The 20935-nt window shown below is 56.9% G+C and overlaps 2 protein-coding genes across 4 annotated transcripts; both read left to right on the top strand.

The window, feature by feature from the left end:
* The first annotated feature begins 171 nt into the window (after positions 1 to 171).
* Positions 172 to 1840, top strand: ABHD16B (abhydrolase domain containing 16B). The gene has a single exon (XM_031433387.2). The coding sequence runs from the start codon at positions 371 to 373 to the stop codon at positions 1781 to 1783; it is 1413 nt and encodes a 470-aa protein (XP_031289247.2). The 5' UTR covers positions 172 to 370; the 3' UTR covers positions 1784 to 1840.
* A 1653-nt stretch (positions 1841 to 3493) lies between these two features.
* Positions 3494 to 20360, top strand: TPD52L2 (TPD52 like 2). Of its 3 annotated transcripts, XM_031433398.2 has the most exons (9): positions 3494 to 3645; positions 6080 to 6225; positions 8063 to 8211; positions 8957 to 9016; positions 13253 to 13354; positions 16284 to 16310; positions 17166 to 17207; positions 18259 to 18307; positions 18828 to 19072. In XM_031433398.2, the coding sequence occupies exons 1-9, from the start codon at positions 3627 to 3629 to the stop codon at positions 18921 to 18923; spliced, it is 690 nt and encodes a 229-aa protein (XP_031289258.1). In that variant the 5' UTR covers positions 3494 to 3626; the 3' UTR covers positions 18924 to 19072. The 3 variants fall into 3 exon arrangements, with proteins under 3 accessions (XP_031289258.1, XP_031289251.1, XP_031289260.1); XM_031433391.2 differs by lacking the exons at positions 16284 to 16310; positions 17166 to 17207; XM_031433400.2 differs by lacking the exons at positions 16284 to 16310; positions 17166 to 17207; positions 18259 to 18307 and having other exon boundaries at positions 18828 to 20360.
* Positions 20361 to 20935: the final 575 nt, after the last annotated feature.

Below are 20935 nucleotides of genomic sequence, written 5' to 3'. Positions count from 1 at the left end.
GCAGGAGGGTCTGGGGATGGTGTGGCGGCAGCGGAGTCCTAACGCTGTGTCGGGGGGGGGGGGGGCAGAACTTGAGGCCCACCACCCCTGGGGACCTTTTGTGCGCCCATCATGGGGTGTCGGCCTCTCTCCCAGCAACAGTGACTCACAAAGCTGGCCAGCGCCAGGCAGATGCCGCCTCCCCTGGGTCCTGGAAGGCCCAGGTCACAAAGGCCATTAGGGCCAAGCCCCCAGAAGGCACGTCCCAAGGCAGCCCTGTCCGCGCTCCCCTCTGCAGCTACCCGCAGGGCCGGGCCTGGACCTCCCGCCGCGACCCTGGCCCGGCGACTGGGTGTTAGGGCTCGGTCCGTGCCTGGTGACCTCGAGGCCCATGTGCGTGGTCTGCTTCGTGAAGGCGCTGGTGCACGTGTTCAAAATTTACCTGACCGCCAACTACACCTACAATTTCCGCAGCTGGCCGGTGGACTTCCGCTGGGATGACGTGCGCGCCGCCTCCAGGGGTGGCAGCGGTCACCGCGCGCTAACGTGCGCGGCGGCCGCGGCGGGTGTGTGGCTGCTGCGGGGCGCGGCGCTGGGCGGGGACGCGCCGGGGCGGCCACTGCGCGGAGCGCGCAGCCAGGCGCAGTGCCTCCTGCAGCAAATCCGCGAGCTGCCCAGCCAGCTCGCCAGCTATGCGCTGGCCCACTCGCTGGGTCGCTGGCTCGTGTACCCCGGCTCCATGTTCCTGATGACGCGCGCGCTGCTGCCGCTGCTGCAGCAGGGCCAAGAGCGCCTCGTGGAGCGCTACCGCGGTCGGCGCGCCAAGCTGGTGGCCTGTGACGGCAACGAGATCGACACCATGTTCATGGACCGCCGCCAGCACCCGGGCAGCCACGGCCGTGGCCTGCGCCTCGTCATCTGCTGCGAAGGCAATGCCGGCTTCTACGAGATGGGCTGCCTGTCGGCGCCACTGGAGGCCGGTTACTCGGTGCTGGGCTGGAACCACCCCGGCTTCGGGGGCAGCACCGGCGCGCCGTTCCCTCAGCACGACGCCAACGCCATGGACGTGGTGGTCAAGTACGCGCTGCACCGCCTGCACTTCCCGCCTGCGCACGTGGTGGTCTACGGCTGGTCCATCGGCGGCTTCACGGCCACCTGGGCTACTATGACGTACCCAGAGCTGGGTGCGCTGGTGCTTGACGCCACCTTCGACGACCTCGTGCCGCTGGCGCTGAAGGTAATGCCCCAGAGCTGGAAGGGGCTGGTGGTGCGCACCGTGCGCGAGCACTTCAACCTCAACGTGGCCGAGCAGCTGTGCCTCTACCCCGGGCCTGTGCTGCTGCTCCGGCGCACACAGGACGACGTGGTCAGCACCTCGGGCCACCTGCGCCCCCTGCCGTCCGGCGACGTGGAGGGCAACCGCGGCAACGAGCTGCTCCTGCGCCTGCTGCAGCACCGCTACCCCGCCGTGATGATGCGCGAGGGCCTCGCCGTGGTGACCCGCTGGCTGCGCACCGGCAGCCTGGCGCAGGAGGCCGCCTTCTTCGCGCGCTACCGCGTGGACGACGAGTGGTGCCTGGAACTGCTGCGCTCCTATCGCGCGCGCTGCGAGGACCTGCGGGAGGACGAGGAGGCCTGGGGGCCGCACGGGCTTGTCTTCCCCTGGCTGGTGGGCCAGGGCCTTAGCCCGCGGCGGCGCAGACAGCTCGCGCTGTTCCTGGCGCGGAAACACCTCAAGAACGTGGAGGCAACTCACTGCAGTCCGCTGGAACCAGAGGACTTTCAGTTCCCCTGGAGACTGTAGATCGCGTCTTTGCGGGTCCGTTCCGCACACCCCCAAATTAGTAAATCTGGCCCTGCCTGGGGGAGGTTGGGGCAGCAGAGAGGGACCTGGTGCTCTCCCTTACTGCGGCATCCCCTTCTCGTCTTTCTCTTCCTCCCTCCCAGTCCATTCCCAGCTCCTAAAGGGAATGCAGAGATTAACCTGACCTAGTGTATGATGGTGGTTTGATCACCTCAAAAGGATGGTGGGAAGAGGGACGGTGGGACGCCAGGAGGGGTCCTTCACCTGGCCTGGGTCGTAGCATGCTCTGGGAAAGATGAAGTGTTGAAGGGTCTGTGCAAGTCGCCGCTAGCTGTGAAGGGACATTAGCTTTGGAAGGCTATACAGGTCTTAGCAGCTGGACCTTCCCAGGAGTGTGACACTGCTGCTTCATAGGTTCTCCCCCCTTCCCTTCCGCCAATCCCAGCTTCTACAGGACTCAGAGTAAGTGGCACATCAATGTGGGACTACAGTCACACCCGCACTGACCACTCATTGCTTAGTTCCTGACTCAGGGATGCAATTCAGAATGAGAGACAAGCCCTTTTTATTATCCATGTACATGAACTGCATGAAACAGGGACTGCTTGCTGGCTGTCCCCAACCCTGGGGAACAGGGGCTGGTCAGGGTGGGTTGAGCTGGAAACTGGAAAAACTGAAAGGCAAGTGGGGCAGACATAACTGACAGGCCCAGAGCAAGACCTGGCCTTGATGCACCTGGGCTACTGCGAACATAGGTAGGTACCTAAGGTGATGTAAAGTACCAGGAAGACCTATGGGGAGAAGGTGAGCTTTGAGCTGAGACAAGAAGAGGAGCTAGTCAGCTGACGAAGGGCTTTCAAACTTAGGGATAGACACAAGCAGAGGGCTCCGCCGGAAAGACGAGTGCTGTTCGGAATGGTCAGATCCTCAAAGCTTTGAATACCATTAAAGAATGCACTTGCAGAGACAATTAGTCAAAGGGGGGTAAGTCCTCGGACTTGTTTTAGCGGGACTGGCTTGTCTAATGGTTGCACACCTCTCCTTTGAGAAGTCTGGCAAACTTTCCTTCAGAGTCTGCCGCAGCTCGACTAGCTGTGTGGTGGGCAAGTTACTCTGGCCTCAGTTTCCACATCTGTAAAGTGGGGAGGGTCCCACTTGGCTCACCGAGTTGCTGTGAAAAGGAAGTGAGAGAACGCGGGGGTGCGCGCGGAGCAGCGGCGCCTGCGGGGCAAGAGGAGAGCTCATGCTCGCTTTTTCCGCGCAACCGCCGTACAATCAACAACCCCCACAAAAAAGACGGACTCAAAAAAAAAAAAGAAAGAAAGAAAAAGAAACTCCAAAGTCGGGGGGTCAGGCCTCGAAGGGATCTCAAACGTCCTGAGTCTGACCAGCCAAAATACCCTCCTAGGCAGCGGCAAAACCCCTCGAGACCTCCAAGAGGCTCAGCTCTGGCCTTCCATAGCGCCAAGGTGGACGGTCCTCCTACATCCCACCTTCCCCGTGCTCCGTAGGACCGTTCTACCTGTGAGTCTCGCTGGTGGAGCTGGCCTTCCTTTCCGGCTTCGTCCGCAGCCTCGGCCAATCAAGTTGAAACGGATGAACCCGGACTGCGCCAGACAACGCCCTCATTGGACACTGCTCGTTGGGGGCGGGGCGAAGGCAGAGAGCGCCTCAAAGCGGAAGTGGGTCGTCGCGCCGCTGATTACGTAATGCCGCGGCGGCTGGAGGCGGTTCCGCTGTCTGGTGTGTACGCGGCGAGCGATACCTGGTGCGGCCCGCTCGGCTCCCACAGCGCCCGCTACCCCGGCCTCGACGCCAGCTACGGCCTGGCCGCCGCCTGAACATGGACTCCGCCGGCCAAGGTACCCGCGGGCCCGGCGCCTCTGCCGCGGATTGGCCGGGCGTCGCGCGGCGGGCGCCGGACCGTCCAACTGCGCCTACCCACCCCGCGGCCCCTCTCCAGCTCCCAGGCTCCCGGTGTCGAAGCTACAGGCGGGTTTTCCGCCCCCGGCTGGGACCGCTGCGAGCTCTCGCTCCCCGGCGCCCTTCCCTCGCCTAGAATTCAGGTTTTCCTCACTCCGGGCAGTTCTTTCTACGTCCCCGCCCGGCGCTTGCGTGGCCGGCCGCCCCTGCCCAAGGCCCCCGGGGACACTCCTTCTGGCCCTGGACCCGGGCCGAGGTGCTGTGCGCGGCTCCCAGGGAGGGGAGGGGAAGTGTAGCCGTCCTTGCGTACGGCGCAGCGCCCCTGGGGTGGCAACGCTGCTCTGAGCCCAGCCTACTTTGGGGTTGTCTCAAGGGGGAAAGGGTGCAGTGAGTCAGGGGCACACCCAGCATACCAGGCCTGTTTCTGGAACAGACACCCCAGACCAGTTTGGATGGCCGCTGAGGTGTGGAGCGGGCCCAGGAGATTAAAATCTTTAGTCTGTCTTTTGTTCTGGGTTTCTGTAGAGGGCATGCTGAATTCCTACGTTGACATAGGTACACTGAGTAATTTCAGGATGCTCTTCTACTGTTTGACCTGTATCAGCATATTAATTTAAACGAACAAATTTTTTGAGTTCTGATAGATTCTGTAAGTTTTTCAACTTTTAACTTACTTACAGAGTAATTCAGCGTCAAAAGCCCCGGCTCTGATAAGTTCAAGAGGCTTTTCACTGTTTGACTTGCATCTCTAATTTAGTTGAACATGGTCACAAGCACTGGGTTCTTGTCGCGAGAAAGGCAGAGAACATTTACTGAGCACTACTATGTGCCACACACCATGCTAAGCCTGTTTCCCATGTCTTTTTCTGTGTTTAGGCTGAGATTGGTCCTTGTTTGCCCCCATTTTGCAGATGATGGTACGGTATAGGCTTAGCTGAGACTCACCAGGTGAAGGACTCTAGCCCCTGGTGTTGCCTGCTGCACCAGCCCATGCTTATTTTCTGTAGGCCCTTTGGTAAGACACTCTCCTGCCTGTCTCTCCTAAGTCAGGGTGTAGTGAGGTTGGTATCACACAGAGTGATTGTGCAGTGCCTAGCATGTTAGGTAGGTGTCCATTTTCTCTCTGGAGGTGATTTCCATGGGATCCATTTTTAGCTTTACAGGCAGAAACTGTCTGAGGACCTTCATTTGTTCTTTAAAAACAGAAGAGTTGTAGAGATCTTAAGGCATTTACTGAATTTGAGTAAGTTCAATATAACAGATACAAATATTAAAGTAAAAGCACATAGGCCGATCTCAGTTAAAAATCAGTCAGTTGATTAAAAAAAAAAAAAGTGGCATGCTTCATTTAGTAAACATCTCTAGAGCACTAAGGAAGTGCACAGCTCCAGCCATGGGGGGACCTGGGAAGGGAGTGACACAGCCAGCTAAATGCAGCATCTCTGATTTTTCGTGCATTCTACCTATTTTTAGCAGACTATGGCTTCTAGACTAGACAAACATCTGCAACGGGAGACACTTTTACCTCCTTCCAACCTTTATGCCTTTCATTTTAACTTACTTTTAAATGTGCCAGACACCATATAGAGCCCCTTCATGGAATGTGCTGTCCGTAAGGGAGCATATTTTCAATGCTGGTTGTATAAAAGTACTAAACAGCTGTGCACTAGAAATCAAAAAGAATTGAAGTACACCCATTTTTCCCTGTGTGGCATCTTAAACTTTTAGCACAGACAGGAAGATGCATTTAATGGGAAGAAAAGGTGTGTATGCAGGAGTAAGAACCCGCCCTGGGCGTAGCAGAAGTGTGTGGAGGCAGTGTTCCTTCTGCACCTCCCTACCTGCTGTGGCCCCTTTGCTGTGGGTGCAGGTTGAGGACTTTGTTTTGCTGACTCCCTGTGGGGCTGCATGGCCGGCATGTGTTCTCTGTGTGTAATCTTAGCTTATGCTCTGGCAGAGCAGTGGATTGGTAAGTGCTGCTTGTTGTGTGTACAGCTGTATTAAGGTGCTTCACTCTAAAAAGTGGAAGATCTATTAGATCTGGCTGCTTTGTTTGCAGCAGAGGTTTCCTGTCTCTGAAGATAGTATTCTTGAGAGAGACACCAGAGTTAGGGAATGGCTGCCTTGTGCCAGCACTTCTAGTGCCTGAAGAAGCATCTCAGGTAGCCTGAGAGGTGGCTGCCCTCAGTCTGGTGGCTCAAACCATCTTTACTGAACCTATTAGAGAAGACATGTTGTATCCACGGATCCCCCTCCCCCTTTCCCATAAACCTGCCCTTTCACCCTTGCTTCCTCCCTCAGTGGAGACCTCTGCCCTGTTTTCTCCCCTCCCACCTCTTACTTGACACTGTGACCACCTTTTGTCTCTGGCAGATATCAACCTGAACTCTCCCAACAAAGGTCTGCTCTCCGACTCCATGACGGATGTCCCTGTTGACACAGCAGTGGCTGCCCAGGCTCCTGCTGTTCAGGGTCTGACGGAGGCTGAGGAGGAGGAGCTAAGGGCCGAGCTTGCAAAGGTGCTGTGTCTTGGCCATCCATTGTGGGTGACTGCGAGGCTCTCTCAGGCTAACGAGGGGCCAGAGTGCTGGCTGTGCCCTGGAGAAGGTGCCCTGGAAGGTTGCCCCGGGGGCCCCACAGAAACTGCTCTCTGCACCCTTTGTCTGTATGTGTCTGGCACCTTGTAGGTGCTCCCAGAGGAGCTGGTCCACATGGGGACAATGGCTCGGAGCATACTATCTACTGGGAGTTCCTCTTGGAATTAACATGACATTTTCAAGACCCCACAGATGTAGCTGCCCCTGGACTTTCATTTTCCTTTTAAAAATGCTTGTCTTGTTAAAAAAAAAAAAAAGCTTTAAGTGACCGTTTTAAAGCGAGAGTGTCTTGAGAGGAAATAGAGATTAAGAATTAAAGCCTCTAAGTATAATTTTTATTCAGACCAACTGCCAAGAGTGTTTCTTTTGCAGCATGATATGGAGTCTGATAGTGACTCACTTGAGATTCCAGAATCTGGGGAAATGAAGTCGTCAGCACCTGACCGTAGCGTCCAGTCAGGCAGAGGCTGGAACACGCTGAGCACGGTTCTCCCCTCTGCCTTCAGAGACGAGCACATCTGCGTACATTCTGGGTCCAACCCTAGGTCTGAGCAGGGCTGGTCGTTCTCAGCCTCAACCTCAGCCCCGGGACAAGGTTTCAGATCACAGAGAAAGAGTGTGGCTATTTCTGAACTGAACAAAAGTTAAGGGAGAAGCAGCGAGAAGTCCCAGGAGACTTACACTTTGCCCTTTATCTCAGAACTTGTTGGTTTGGAGAATAAAACCAGAGTCTTTTCAGAGTCAGGCTGCAAAGCAAAGAGCTCTTGTGTCACTTCACATTTAGGCTTGCATGTGCACGTGCTGTTAAGCCCCCGTTGGTCCAGGCACCGTAAATGGAACACTGTAGTCTCCGTTGTCCTTGCTGGTGTGACTGATAACAGTTTGGCTTTAGATGACCCTGTAGTTTTGGGGGTTTTGTTTTAATATTTTCTAAAGCAAAATCTGGTGATATGCAGGGTTCTAGGCTGTTGCTGGTGCCTTCATCCAAACAGTCACTGTTTAAAGAAAGGGACTTTTTTTGGTAATGGCTGTCCATGTAGATGCTGAAAGTATGGAGAACTCTAAGATAGGAACGTTTCAAAGGATGCTCCCTTTTATGGTTACATTCTTTTATTCTGAGATATAAGGTTCCAGTCTTTATCGTCAAGATTGTTTCTGACTTCAATGAAACAAACAAAGATTGTTTCTGTTGCCCAACTCAGACTGCACGAAAGGGAATTTGCCTTTGCCAAGGCCTGGGGCTGCCCTCAGGAACACAGATGTCATAAAAGGTTGTTTCTCTGTCACGTGGGTCTCTGGCCGTCTGTCCATCTGTCAGCTCTACTTCCTTCCCACTGCCTATGAAATTACCCCGTGGTGCGGATGGGACCTGGCTGCCAGCAGTTCCACCCTCTGAGATCCAGGCCCGGACCCAGAGCCTGGACAGAAAGGGCTTCTCTATTCTAAGACCTGTGACCAGTCCCAGGGAAGAGCTCTGACAGGCCTTGCTTCATCCCCACGGGTTAGTTGGCACTGCTATCCATAGCCCCACCGAAACACTTGGCTTGGGAGGATGGGGCAGTTCTCCGGAAGTTGAGGTGCTGGTACCAAATAAAAGCAGGACAGATGTCTGCTGTAGACGACTCCTAAGACGAGTTACATTTCTATAAATGGAAATTTTTCACATAATTCTGAGGAACCTCTCGTGCTGTGTGCATAAGGATGCTAGTCACTTTGTGTGGTAGTGATGCTAAATCACATCGACTGTGTGCTTCTGCAGGTGGAGGAGGAAATCGTCACCCTGCGCCAGGTGCTGGCGGCCAAGGAGAGGCACTGCGGGGAGCTGAGACGGAAGCTGGGCCTCTCCGCCCTGGAGGGCCTGAAGCAGAACCTGTCCAGGGGCTGGCACGACGTGCAGGTCTCCAGCGCGTGAGTACCTGCTCAGCTGTGTCCAGGGCGTTGAGTTCTTAGAAGGTGGCCATACTAGATAGTCGTCCAAGCAGAAATTGACAGGAAGAGTATATTTTGGGTCTAAATTTGAGAAAACGCTAATTAGGCACTCAGTGAGACTGACTTGCCTGTGGTCCCTGTAGCCCAGTGTCCGCTGAAGTGGACATGAGTCCTTCTCATGAGCGTGATGTCACAGCCCCAGGACCTTTGACCCAGATGTGACTCAGCTCTCTGAATTTGGGGAGTGCGGCTCTGTGGCTCCTCTGACACATATCCTCTGAGGTGGGGGGTGGGAAGTGTTCCCCCGTCCAAGAAACCATGTCCCCACAGAAATATCAAATTAAATTTCATACATCTCCCTGTGAAAAGCCCATTTTGTGCCTAGGAAGTTGTAGGTTTTGAATCCCAGAAGGTGACTGTCAGAGTAGTGTTTTGGGGCCACGGGCTGTGCCCCCTTACTCCCCAGGAGCCAGCTTAACATCAGATGGCCAGGTGCTCCCTTGGCCTGATGGGAAGAGGGCTGGTCAGCTCTACCCAGGCCTCGCCTGGGCCTGCAGAGAGGTGCTGGGCGGCAGCGGCGGCGGCGGCCCTTGTCTCAGCAGGCTGCGGGTGCAGTCTTCCTGCTGGCTGGTCCTTCTCTGTTTTCCCTGGAATTTCCCTGCAGGTCAAGACCTGAGTTGAAACAGGTTTTCTAAATAATTTACCGCAGACTTTCTGTTTTTAGCTATGTGAAAACTTCTGAGAAACTTGGAGAGTGGAATGAGAAAGTGACGCAGTCGGACCTGTGAGTGCCTTTGCCACCAGCACGCCCCTCCCCTCCCCCAACACTCCTCTTAGGGACAGGGGGCTGTGCACACTTGGCACAAACCTTGTTTTGGTGTTTTCCTGGCTGTTTTATTTGTAATATAAAATTTCTCCTCTGAAACACAAATGAAACTATTCTTTCAGCTTTTCTGGAGTAGGGTGCAGACGCTGAGGGAAGTTCTTTCAGCCACCAGACCACACTGATAAGTCCCCTCTGTCTGACACGTGTCCCTCAGATAAGAGGCCTGGGCTGGACTGGGGTGGCACCTCTGGCTGGTGGCTACACCTTGGGCGCCACCTGGACTCCCCCCCCCCCCAAGACTGGCCCCAGCCATGTGTTCTCAGATCTTCACCTGCACTTCAGGGTGGGTCATGCTGGGGTGGGTGGGGTGCGGTGCAGGCCGTGCTGGTGAGATCTTGAAATAGGTCCTTTGGTCTGAGAGGCATGGAGCTATGGGCCACGCAGAAGATGAGCCGAGTGCGAAATTCTCATGGAAAGTGTCTGTCAGAGCTTGGGTCCCAGGTGCCTCCTGATGTTCTGTTGAGATCCTTGAGTGAGTTAATAGCACTTCCTTTACCTTTGCTCCAACCTGACCAGTGTTTTAAAGCAGTCGATTACTGGGATTTTTCCGTCTTGTTTATAAGGAAGTGCTGTCGTGGTTGCTGGAGAACATGGGCAGAAAGTCCTTCCGTGTTGGGCCGAAAGGAAATGGTTGCTACCAGCCTGTCTTAGAGGTGCTGGAAGCTGGGTTGGCTGGCTATGCAAGTGGAGCCTTTGCAGCCTGGGGTCACCAGGGGAGCCGGGCACTGGGTGGGTCGGCGGTTGGAGTTTTATGCTGTTTGCTTGGCCTGGTGGGACAGCTGTTCCTTGCAGGCAGGCTCACAGTGCAGTCAAGCTGAAAATAATTTTAGGAGACCGTAGTGCTGTTCTGTAAAACCAGCTTATGTGAAGCTGCTGGGATACTGTTCCACGTCATCAGGGTTGTGACTCCTCCAGAAGAAACCTGTGGCTCTGGTGTGTGCGTGTGTTGGCCCTTTCTGAGCACTTCGCCAGGCAGTGGCCATTCCCATGAGGTCTCAGCCCCGATTCTATTGGAGTTGTCAGAGCTGGAGGCCTTTCTGCAGCAACAGCCCACACGAGAACAACACAGCTCGGGATAGGGTTGCTGAAAACAGCTGCTCTGCGGCCCTGAGGGTGGCTGGTTGGTGCCTCTGCAGTGGTGGCCACAGGAGCCTGCCCACACGATTACTGCCAAGGGCCTCTGCCAGGGAAGGTGCAACCGGAAGGAAGGGCCCTGGCTTTCTGGTGGAGGTTGTAGACTCCTTTAGCCCAGCTCGGCCCGAAGGGGAGGAAGCCAGGCTGTGTGCAGCCCTGGTGCTTCGCTCCAGTGACGCAGTTAATGCTCACGAAACTTCTTCCCTCCACCAACTACTTTTGATTCAGCAGCCGTGCTCTGTTGTGGGGTGGTCACCAAATGGGATCCTTTTTATAGGTAGATCATAGCTAAAAGCATGCCTGGAGTGGACACCGATAAATTCCACAGTCACTTGTTGGCACATTCTTTGGTCTCAGGTGACAGGAAGCACAGCTCCAGATGATAGTATTGGCTGGGGGGGAGCAGTGCCTGGCCTGGCGAGAAGCCCCTGCTCCAGGCCTGCCTGAACAGGGCTCCGACCAGTGCTCCATCGCCCCTCCTTCCGCTTGCCCCTCTGTGTGTGGGGGTGCCTAGTGGGACGGGACTGTATCTTCCCAGCCTGCAGCCCCACCGCAAAATGGCCCGGTGTGGGCCTCACTGGATGTTCACTGTGGTCTGGGAGTTGTAACCTCTGACCAGTCAGATTGGGATCACATGCCCACCCAAGTGGGAGGTGGGGACAGCCCCCCAAAGGAAGATCCAGTAGGTGCAGCTAGCAGATGCTTCACACTGACTGTCATGCCCACCGATAGTCGGGGGGGGGGGTCTGTTACCCTAAAAGGTGGAAGTAATTCCCAGAGGAGCTCTGGCCAGGGGAGCACGGCCTGGTGCCCTCAGCACGAATGGGGCCGAGTTACCTGGACACAGACACTGTTTCTGCCCTAGTTTGGAGGTTCGTGTTTCTGAAGGAGGCACTTGTGACACTTTGTTTCCATATCCCAGAAATGCTGAGGGCTGTGCCATGTGGGAAAGTGGCCCCCAGCGAGTACCTCTCCTGTTGGGGATTGGGTGCCTAGGCCCTTTTGGGTCACCTTCTGGATGCTCCTCGTCACCAAGGACTTTTCTCTGTGACGTGTTTCCCAAGCTTGGTCATGTGGGCCCAGACAGAGATTCTCTAAGGATTTTTCTTTAAATCTTTTGCTTCAGACTGTTCCACTTCAACAAACCACAGAGTGTTCACAAGATCTTATGTGTTTATTGTTTTGGGGAAAACTGGGCTTGGAGACGTGTTTGGAGTTTCTGTTCCTGAATCCCAATATCACGTATCATTAGTCACCTTGCACTTGGTGTTGTGGAAACCATGATGTGGCTCCAGGTGCGCCGAAGGCTGTTTCTTGCAGGTGATCTTGACTCCCTTTGACATGAAAGCAGTTCATCAGCCCAGCCCCCAGGGTTGGGGTTGGGAGGCTCAAGCAGGCACTGCAGGTTAGGGGCCCCGCAGAAGGTTCTAGAGCCTTTCCTTGGCAGGCTGTGTTGTGGGGAACGTGCTGGTGCACCTGCCCAAGGTGCTCCTCCACCTCTGTTGCCACAGTCTTACTAGGCCCTGAGACAGGCCGTGGTGGAGGTGGCAGTTCTGGGTGAAGGTGCCTTCCGGGCACAGTCTGGATGGAAGCCGTCTGAAAGCAGGCGTGGACTTCGGGTTTCAGTGAGAGTCAGCCATGGCCTAGAATGGACCCTGCAACTCTGCCCAGGTGGTCCCATCTGGGCCCTGGCTGTGCAGATATCTGGGTTGCTGTGCAGGTGGTTGGAGTTCAAGTTCCGTGATAGTATCAGACTATCCCAGGGGAAGGAATTTCTGGAAGTCAGATTTTTCTAAAGCCTGGATTCAGAATTAGACGTCCTAATGGCTGTTGGATTTAGGAAATCCCGAAGCAAGTTTTTCAGTAAGGATTTTAGAAGTTATTTTCTCCCCATTATTCCAAAATTACTGACTTTCCTGGAAACTAAGATAAACTCAGCGACTGAGTGACTTCAGGACATTCCAGACTCTTGCTGGGAAGCAGCACAGGTTTTGAGTCCTGGGCCCTGCTGAGCAGCAGACAGTCCGAGGCCCCGCTGTGCTACGAGCCCACTGCTGACGGGAGGGAGGCCCTTGGGGGTACTTGGGCTGGGTCATCCCCACAGGAGGGGGCCCGCAGGGTGCAAGATGGTAGGAGGGCCCCCAGCAGGCGTCAGTGGGTGGTGGGTGGGAAGGAGGGGGTGAGAAGCCCTGCTGCTGCTGCGCTGCTGCTTGGCCCAGCCCCCCGGGACCGGGACGGGTGGCCCCTGCATGGCCAGAGTAGGCTGGCATCTCAGGAGCCCTGCCGTCTCGAGCCATTGTTGCTTCAGGGTTGCCAGGTTGGCCAGAAAGGAGCTCTGGGGTTCCGCTGCTGTGTCTTTTGCTTATGGTGGTAGCTGGTCGCGGGCTGCTGGCTCAAGGTTTCCTTGCTGTCCCTGTGGCTGAGGCACACTGCCTGTGCTGGTCCCGCCGCCATTGAGGTCACAAGCCATCTTGTGTGGATGGTTGGGGCAGGATGGCATGGAACAGGTGGTCTCTGCTGTGAGCCCAGACCACCCCCTTGCACCGAGAACAGTGGCGTGAGGTGGAGGTAGGTTTCCCCAGATCTCCGAGGACGTTGTGCGGACAGTGCTGGAGGCTGGAGGGGCTTCTGGGGTCTGAGAGGGCCAGCACACCACAGACCGCACACAGCGCGCCCCCGTGGGTGTGGCTGAGCTCTTCTCCCCTCAGGGAACTTGTCTGCTCTGCTGCCCAGGGCCTCGGGCTCTGTGGGAGGACCGGAGAGCTGGGAGAAGTGAGTTTCCGAAGAGATGGAGGAGAGCCTGGGCTACAGGGTTGTCGTGACCTGGCAGTGTCACTTCTGTCCTTGACGCATGTCCCCCGGGTCCCTGAGACTGGATGCGTGCCCGTCCCCAGTGTCCAAGCTGACTCACTACCCCTCCTCTCTGGGTGCCTCGTCCTTAGTGTTTGGGCTGTGGCTGCGCCCTGTGTCTGGTTGGCTTAATCGGTGTTTCTCTTCCAGCTACAAGAAGACTCAGGAAACTCTCTCTCAGGCGGGACAGAAGACGTCAGCTGCCCTGTCCACCATGAGCTCTGCCATCAGCAGGAAGCTCGGAGACATGAGGTGAGACTCCTGGCCTGACAGCTCTGCCCTGGGACCTGTGCTGGTTGGGTGAGATGTTTGGGGTCTTATCCACTGGAGCATCTGCAGGAAGCCTGCCGGGGCCCCGGGGCTCAGATGAGCGTGCCCCGGGCCTCTCAGCACCCGCAGATGTGGCCACACCGGCTTCAAACCAGTGGTTCGCAGACCCTTGTTTTCTACCTACTCTGCCATTTCTGTTTCTCAAGGTGGGGGGGTGGGCGGTCCCTGGTGTCTTTGGGTAACTTCGGTGTTGCGATTGGTGAAGGCGATGCGTCTGATTGAAGTTTCACAGAGAGAAGATGACTGGAGGCCGGGGGTGGGTGGTCAGTGTTGGCCGGTGGAGCAGCAGTGAGGACACTCCAGGCCAAGTCGGTGTTTGTCAAGGTGTTTGCCTGACCTGCCCTCAGAGAGTGCACACTAGGGCCTCAGACTGAGTGTCCTTTCCTGGGAGCTGGCGAGACCCTCTTGGCTGCCTGAGCACCTCCTGAGCAGGGCCTGGGGGTCAGGGAGTGCCCACCCCCAGCCTGATGGACACGCCTGCTCCAAGGCAGGGTTCGCCCTGCTTTTCCTGCTCTGGGCTCCATGGCTGCATCTGCAGGGCCTCCCGAAGCCAGAAGCCAGGGCGTGAGTCCTGGCTCAGCTTCTTTCTCACTGTGCCCTCAGGAGGGCCTCCCTCAGGGTTGCTGGGATGAACTGGTGAGTGACAGCGCGTGGTGCAGGTCGTCACCATCACCAGCACCCGGGACTTGGCCCCCGGGTACCACTGCCCCGCCTGCCCTGGCCCTTGACCCATGCTCGGGACCAGTCCCCTCACTTATGAGTTTGAAGGAATGCCTCCCTGTGGCCCCCACCCCATCCTGAGGCTCCTGTCTCCTCAAAGCTGAGAACCCCATGGTGTTGCCTGCGGGCTTGGCGTTGGGGGTCTACCCAGCCTTGACCTCTCGCCTCTTACCGTTAGGTGGGCCCCCTTCCTGCCTGCTTGGTTAGGCATGTCCCTGCCTTACAGGCCTACAGTTGCCTTGGCCTCAGGGTGGGAGCTCTGCCCTGGCCCTCCGAGCCCTGGGCCCCTAGCCAAGCAGAGGGCAGCCTGGGCCCAGAGCCGCACTCACCTTTTATCTTTGTTTGTGTCATTACCCATCTCCTCTCTTACACCCCCAGCTTTTTATTTTGAACAATTTCAGACCTTTGGAGAAGCTGAACACTCAGTAGGCAGTCTGTGTCTAAGGAGCGTGCCCCCCTCTGGGGGGCCCTGTGGGTCACCCTGCAGATGCAGGCCTTGCCCACTGTGGCTGTGATTTGGGCACAAGAGGCCCCCAAGCTGTGGCTCTGCGCCAGCAGCAAGGAGGGTCTGTGGGACTGCGCCCGCAGGTGTCGCCCTGGTCTGCTCGCACGTGACTGTGGGTGTGACCCTGTAACAAGTCACTGGACATTAGCCTCCTGAGTCGGGCTGCGGAAGAGCTGTTGATAGGCTGATCACACGCCGCTGGTAGCCTGGCCAAGCTCCCAGGGGCTGCCGCAGAGGGAGCGGGCACTCCTGGCTGTGCCTGCTCTCTCCCCAGAGCGTGGGCTGGTGCCAGGGAGTTTGAAGGAGGCAACACATCTGCTGTGCTCAAGTCACATCCTCTCCTGGGAACGTCCTCACACAGTTTTGAGTGTGTTCAGAGTGCTCTGGGTGGAAATCAGGCAAGAGGGCAGAGCCCTTCCTGCGAGTCATGGTGGCCATCTCGATGGGGCGTTCACACAGGCTGCTTTTCCCTGGGAGGACAGTGACGTGACCCCTGTTCTGTCTGCTCCTCTGCCCCCAAGCTCCCCTCAGAACCGGCTTGGCTGCTGATCCAGGACACTGAGCCGCAGGTCCCGTGCCCACCAGCCAAGGCAAGGGACCTGGTCGCGTTCACAGCGCCTGGAGCAGTCATCCTCTTTGCAGGGGTCTCGCCCCAGGGACTCTCGTCTGCCATTGGTTTTGTTCTCTTGTGTCTTCAGGGGAGCCGTGAACACAGGCGTCTCAGGGTTCTTGGTGTATCCTCTCACGTGTTCCTGTGGTCTCACCATGCGGTCTCATGTGGTTTCTCAGGTCTCATGAGATCCATTGGCCCCCATGGTTTAGAGCTCATGGCCGACAGAGTTCACCACTCCTTGAGAAGGCAAATCAGTCTCAGGGAGATTTCCGTCATGAGTTCAGGATTGGGTGATACCCCGTGGGCCACTGCATCAAGATGTTTGGGGCCAGGTCCTGCTAGACACCCCACACCAGCTGGAGCGGCCCTGGTCTGAGGCTTTTTACATCCCCTGGGGTGTGAGGTGGTGGGAGTGGAGCAGGGACCTGGATTTGGGTCAAAGGCTGGGTTAATGCAGGGTCGGGCCTCCGTCCTGCCGGGTGACCTTTGACAGGACGCATGCTTCCTTCTCCCACTGAGAGGAGCAGGACCTGCAGCCCACCTGAGTGGTGTAGGCACAGCAGGCCATGTAACTGTCACTCCTGAAGTGACTGCGGTGTTGTGCCCCTGATCCTGTGCCAGCAGCAGCCCTTGGACACACTTGGGTTTCTAGGGTGGCTTCTGTCATCCCAGGTGATGGTGCAAGAAGTGCTGGGCCCAGGGGCGTCCCAGGCCCCTCTGCAGGGTGGTCTGCTCTGGCCTGTCTCCCATCCCCGCTCTGCTCACCTCTCTGGGCTTCTCTCCTCCAGCCTGCGCCCGGGCTCGGGTCCCTCATGTGGGACTGCATCCTGGAGGGCAGGGCGCCTGCCAGTCATGCCCACGAGGGAGCGATGGCCTCTCGGGGGTGGGACGTGGGGAGATGTCCTGTCCCTAGTGATGTGAGGTCCCCGGGGTCCCTAGCAGAGGGGCCGGGGCAGGATGGGGCTCCCTTCCTAACGCTGCATTTCTTCTTTCCTGCTGCTGCCGCCTTTCAGGGCTCGGCCGTTCTCACACTCCTTTAGGTAAGACTGACGCTGGACACACCTGGGGAAGGCTTTTCTCTGACTCTGGGCAGGGTTGGTCCTGGCTGGCCTGTGGGAGGCTGTGCTGGGGGAGGTGGGGAGGGGCCCAGCACAGAGAGGCGCCCAGGAGTCATCAGCAGTGAGATGGAAGCAGGGCTCCTCCCCAGGCTCATGGATGGCACTGTTACCCGCCCACTCTGACCCAGCTTCACAGAGGGTGTCCATCAGCCTACACCTGAGTTTATTCCTGAAAGGGGGCGTGTTTGCATGGGAGGGGGTCCTGCTGACCCTCTCGCTGCTGTGCTCTCCCCTCCCCCTTCTCCCCAGGAAGCAGTCCTGCCCCCTAGAGTTGAGTTGGTCTCACTTCCTGCTGAAGCCCCTTTCTGCCCCGGGCGTGTGGGACCCAGTCTGACCACCTCCCGAGCAGCCCTCGAGCGGCCTGGACTGCTCTCGCAGGCAGCACCAGCGCTCTTCCAGCTTGGAGGTCTGGAACCCAGGCCAGAACAGCCATGACTTTACTGTTCTCCCTTGACCTGGCGGTTTCTCTTTAGCTTGCTGGAAGGCACGTGAGGACACCTGACAGCTCGCGGCACCAAAGTGTTGGTCGCGCCCGGGTTTAGGTCCTCTCAGTTCCACTGTTTCAGCGCCCCTCAGCGGTGTCACACTTCCGGGGCCACGAGTGGACCACCTTGGGTCCAGTTTTCCTTGGGTGAGGGCGGCCTCGCAAGGCTTCTTTGTAGTGGCCGGGGCTTTTTTCAGCCGCGCGGGCAGTGGGGGCAGCTCTCTGCCAGAGCAGGGCCGGCGGGCCGCCTCGAGATAACTCTCCTTCTCTGCTCCCGCCATGCTTCCGAGCAGCAGCGCCTCCATCCGCCACTCCATAAGCATGCCGGCCATGAGGTAATGTGTGTCCAACTCCTGAGCCCAGGCAGCCAGTGGAAGCCAGGGGAGCCAGGGGGCGGGGGTCTCCTGCTGGTCCGCTTCCCACTCCCTGAACCCCTTCCGGCCTCCTCTCGGCTGAGGCCTGGGGACGACCCCTTCCAGGCTGAAGAGCTTGTGGAGATGAGGTTGAGAGGAACCATTGTGCCAGGCTGGACTCCACCTGGAACTTTCTAGGGCCAGCCTTGGGGTCGGGCCAGGGAGGAGCAGAGAGGCTTGCACACAGGCCCCTCCCAGGAGCCTTAAGGTGTCTCCACGCCTTTTGTGAAAACTGTTTGGTCTGTATATGGAGAACACCCAGAGCTGTAGCTGGTTTCTCCTTGAAGTCCCCACCCATGTTCTCCCCTGCTCCAGTGAAGCCTGGGTCTTTACAGAGTTCCTGTCCCTGTTACAGGGGAACCTGCTGCGACGCTGTGCCCCAGAGCCAGCTGGGGGTCCTTGTCAGGCTGCCCCTAGAGGTCTGGAGGGCAGGGAGGCTCTGAACCATTGAGGGGAGCTGGTTATATGAGAGGTTGCTGGGAGCGACTGGGGCTGGCCTGCTTTTTCCTCTGTCTCCTTCTCACTCTGCTCCCAGCATTGTCCTTGGTTTCCCCTTTGCTTGACTTCCGTGAGAGGAACACGTGGGACTTTTCATTACCCCAGTATGTGTGCATCTAGGGCACAGCATAAACGAGCCTGGCAGCCCACCTGCTGCCCAGTCGGGTCTGCAGTTCACCCACGAGAAGTCTGGGTTTCACCGGCTGGTGGCCTGCAGATCTTCTGTCCTGCAGTTGGTGGGTGTGGTTGACCTCGGGTCTGACCTGGGAAAGCCTCCGGGGCGACCTTGGCTGCGCTCTCTGCAGAGGGTGTGCCCTCTTCCCCTTTTTTTTTTAGCTTGTCCCAACTTTGCAGTGAGCTCTCTGGATTTGGCGGGATCTCCAGAGGATGACCCTGACCCTGAGGCCCTTCAGACTTAGGAGGGCAGCACAGCCATCTGCTCCTGTACCGACATGTCCTTCTTCTCTTTTTAAAGGAATTCTGCAACCTTCAAGTCATTTGAAGACCGAGTTGGGACCATAAAGGTAACTGTGCCTGGGCTGGCCCTCCCGGTGGGGGTGACCTGTCACTTAGGTAAACTCGTTTAGTCAGTGTAGGTGCACGTGCTGTTATGCGAATTGACGCAGAGAGGCCTTGTTCCTTGTGCACAGTTTTTCCCAGTGATGAAATCCTGCAGTACTCAATCGGGGGTGATGCCATCACAGGATAGAGTGCAGTTGTCCCCCCGGCACCCTGCCCCTGCCCTGCCTCTAGTAACCACTGACCTTTTTCCATTTCTGTAGTTTTTACCTTTTCGAGAACGTTGTGTAAATGGAACCATACAGTGTAGCCTTTTGGGGTTGGCTCTTTTCACGCTGCTTAATTCCTGAGAGACGTCCAACCTGTTGCCTGTGCTGGTGACATGCCTTTTGTATTGCGAAGCAGTGTCCGTGTTACAGAAACTCAAGTGGAGATTGGAGTTTGAATTCCCAGCAAGGCCTAGGGTTTGCCAGGGCTGCATGCTCTGTCTCATGTTTTCCTTTCTTGGTCTTTTCCCATCTGTAGTCCAAGGTTGTCGGTGGCAGAGAGAATGGCAGTGACAACCTTCCCTCCCCGTCTGGGAGTGGTGAAAAACCCCTGCCCGATCACACGCCCTTCTAAGCCCATAGAGGCTTTGCCCAGCCCCAGAACGAGCACACCCTCCTTGCCACAACTGCAGCTTCGCTCAGCGGGGCAGCCAGCCAAGCCGTGGCGAATGGACAGAACCAGTTTTGAGGACAACCTCGCATCCACATGGGGACGTGGCCGCTGCGCTCACATGGGTTAGAGAACACATCTTGTATACAGATGCTTTCCACTGGGTCGGCAGGTGCAGCAGATCACTGTGCCATCCTGCCTTGGGGGCAGGAAGCAGGCAGGGTGGTGGGTCCCAGGGGGTCTAGAGCCAAAGCCCAGCCCTCTTTGGGAATCTTGTTCGTTGACCAGCCTGCTGAAAGGGTGGTACAGGGATGAGTGTAAAATGCGTGGTGTTTGCTAACCCCTCCCTGAGTCTCAGGAGGAAGGGTCATCCAGGAAGCCCTGCCTGCTCTGCAGTTTTATTCAGAACGCTCAACAAGAAAACTGTCCGTTTTCTGAGACCTTCCAGAAGAGAAACTGAGCATCAGCAGCTGCCTGATTGTTACACTAACGATCTAGCTTTAACAAAAGCAAATTCTTTATTTTTTAAATGCAGTGGGTTTTTTCAAAAATTAAACCTAAGCAAAGCAGCTTTAGCCTCATAGTTAGAAAATATTATTTCTCTGAACTCAAGCTGAAATACACGCCTTACATCGCCTTATGCTTTATCTGTTTATGATGTTTTATACAAATGAGGGTTCCATCGTGGGTTTTGAGCACTCTAGAATTCTGCACCCAGCCAAGTGGCAGCATGCCTGTGCCAGTGGTGTGTTTGATTTCACAAACGCGCTCCGTCCCTCTATGAAACTCGCTTCTCTCTCCTCTCAGTGACCGTGGCACTTCCCGCTGGCCGAAGAGCTCGTGGGCTGGTGGGGCGGGGGCCGTGCTGCCCCTGTGTGGACCAGGCCTGGCTGGTGCATCACTGGTCGGCAGCCCCAGTCGGCCTGTGGACTGCATGCTGGGGCATTGGGGTCGGCTGGGACTCTGCTGTCACCTTTTCTCAGGAGCTACAAAGATCTCTTTCGCGTTTGATGCTGCCATGTTCCGGCAGCTTTTCCCTGGGCCCCATGTCTGGTGTGTCCAGAGGGGCAGCTCCGTGCCTTACTGGCTCTCGGCAGGCAGAGACTTCGCCTGCATCTGTGCACTCCAGGGGAGGAGCCGTCAGCTTAGTGTCCGCCTTGGTTGGCGGTGATGTGCTCTCCGGTACCTGACTGCCTGCTAGTCACTTCAGACACCCTAGGTAGGGGGTGCAGTCCACGCTCGTGCCTTGGGAGGAACACCCACGTGTTCTTTCTCCAGGGTTGGAATCTCTCAGACGTGGTGTGGTGAGGAGGCAGGGTGCGGGGTGATAACTGATTTATCTTTTCCTTAAGTAAATACTGGGTGATTTGTCAATAAAGCATTCCTTTGGGGGAAAATCCACTCCGGCTTGTGTGGTGTGTCTTACTTCATTCAGGAAGGTGGCGAAAGGGGCAGACAGACTGACACAGGCCTCCTTGGGAGGGGCACCAGGAAATAGACGGCCTCAGATGCAGACCCCAGGTCTTCAGTGCCTGGAGAGGATGTGTTGGTGACAGAGCTGTGGGGTCTCTGGAGAAGGGGTGCAGAGGACGGGAAGGAGCTGGCCAGGAAACAGTTGAATCAGCTGGGCTGCCAGAGCTGCGCAGGCTGGACACTCTGGCAGGAGGGTGGCCGCCCGGCCAGGACTCGCTCCACTGCAGGGCTTGGGCCTGCCGTGAGCACCCTTGGTCAGGGGAACGGAGGAGGGGCTCACAGAGCGGGACGTGGACGTCAGGAAGGAGAGGGTAATGCCGCTTGGGCTGGCCATCCCATCCTCACCTCCCCGCTCTGCTGGTGGGACTGCGGGGGCAACAGTGACAGGCAGATGACAGTCCTGAAGCAACAGGCGGGTGCAGATGGGAGATGAGCTGAGGGGAACAGACAAGACCTGGCAGGGCCCTCTGAGGGAGCAGCAGGCACACTGGTGGGGCCCCAGG

Source organism: Camelus dromedarius, chromosome 18 (genome assembly GCF_036321535.1).
Source record: "Camelus dromedarius isolate mCamDro1 chromosome 18, mCamDro1.pat, whole genome shotgun sequence".
Lineage (NCBI taxonomy): Eukaryota > Metazoa > Chordata > Mammalia > Artiodactyla > Camelidae > Camelus > Camelus dromedarius.
This window is presented reverse-complemented; position numbering and strand designations above follow the sequence as displayed.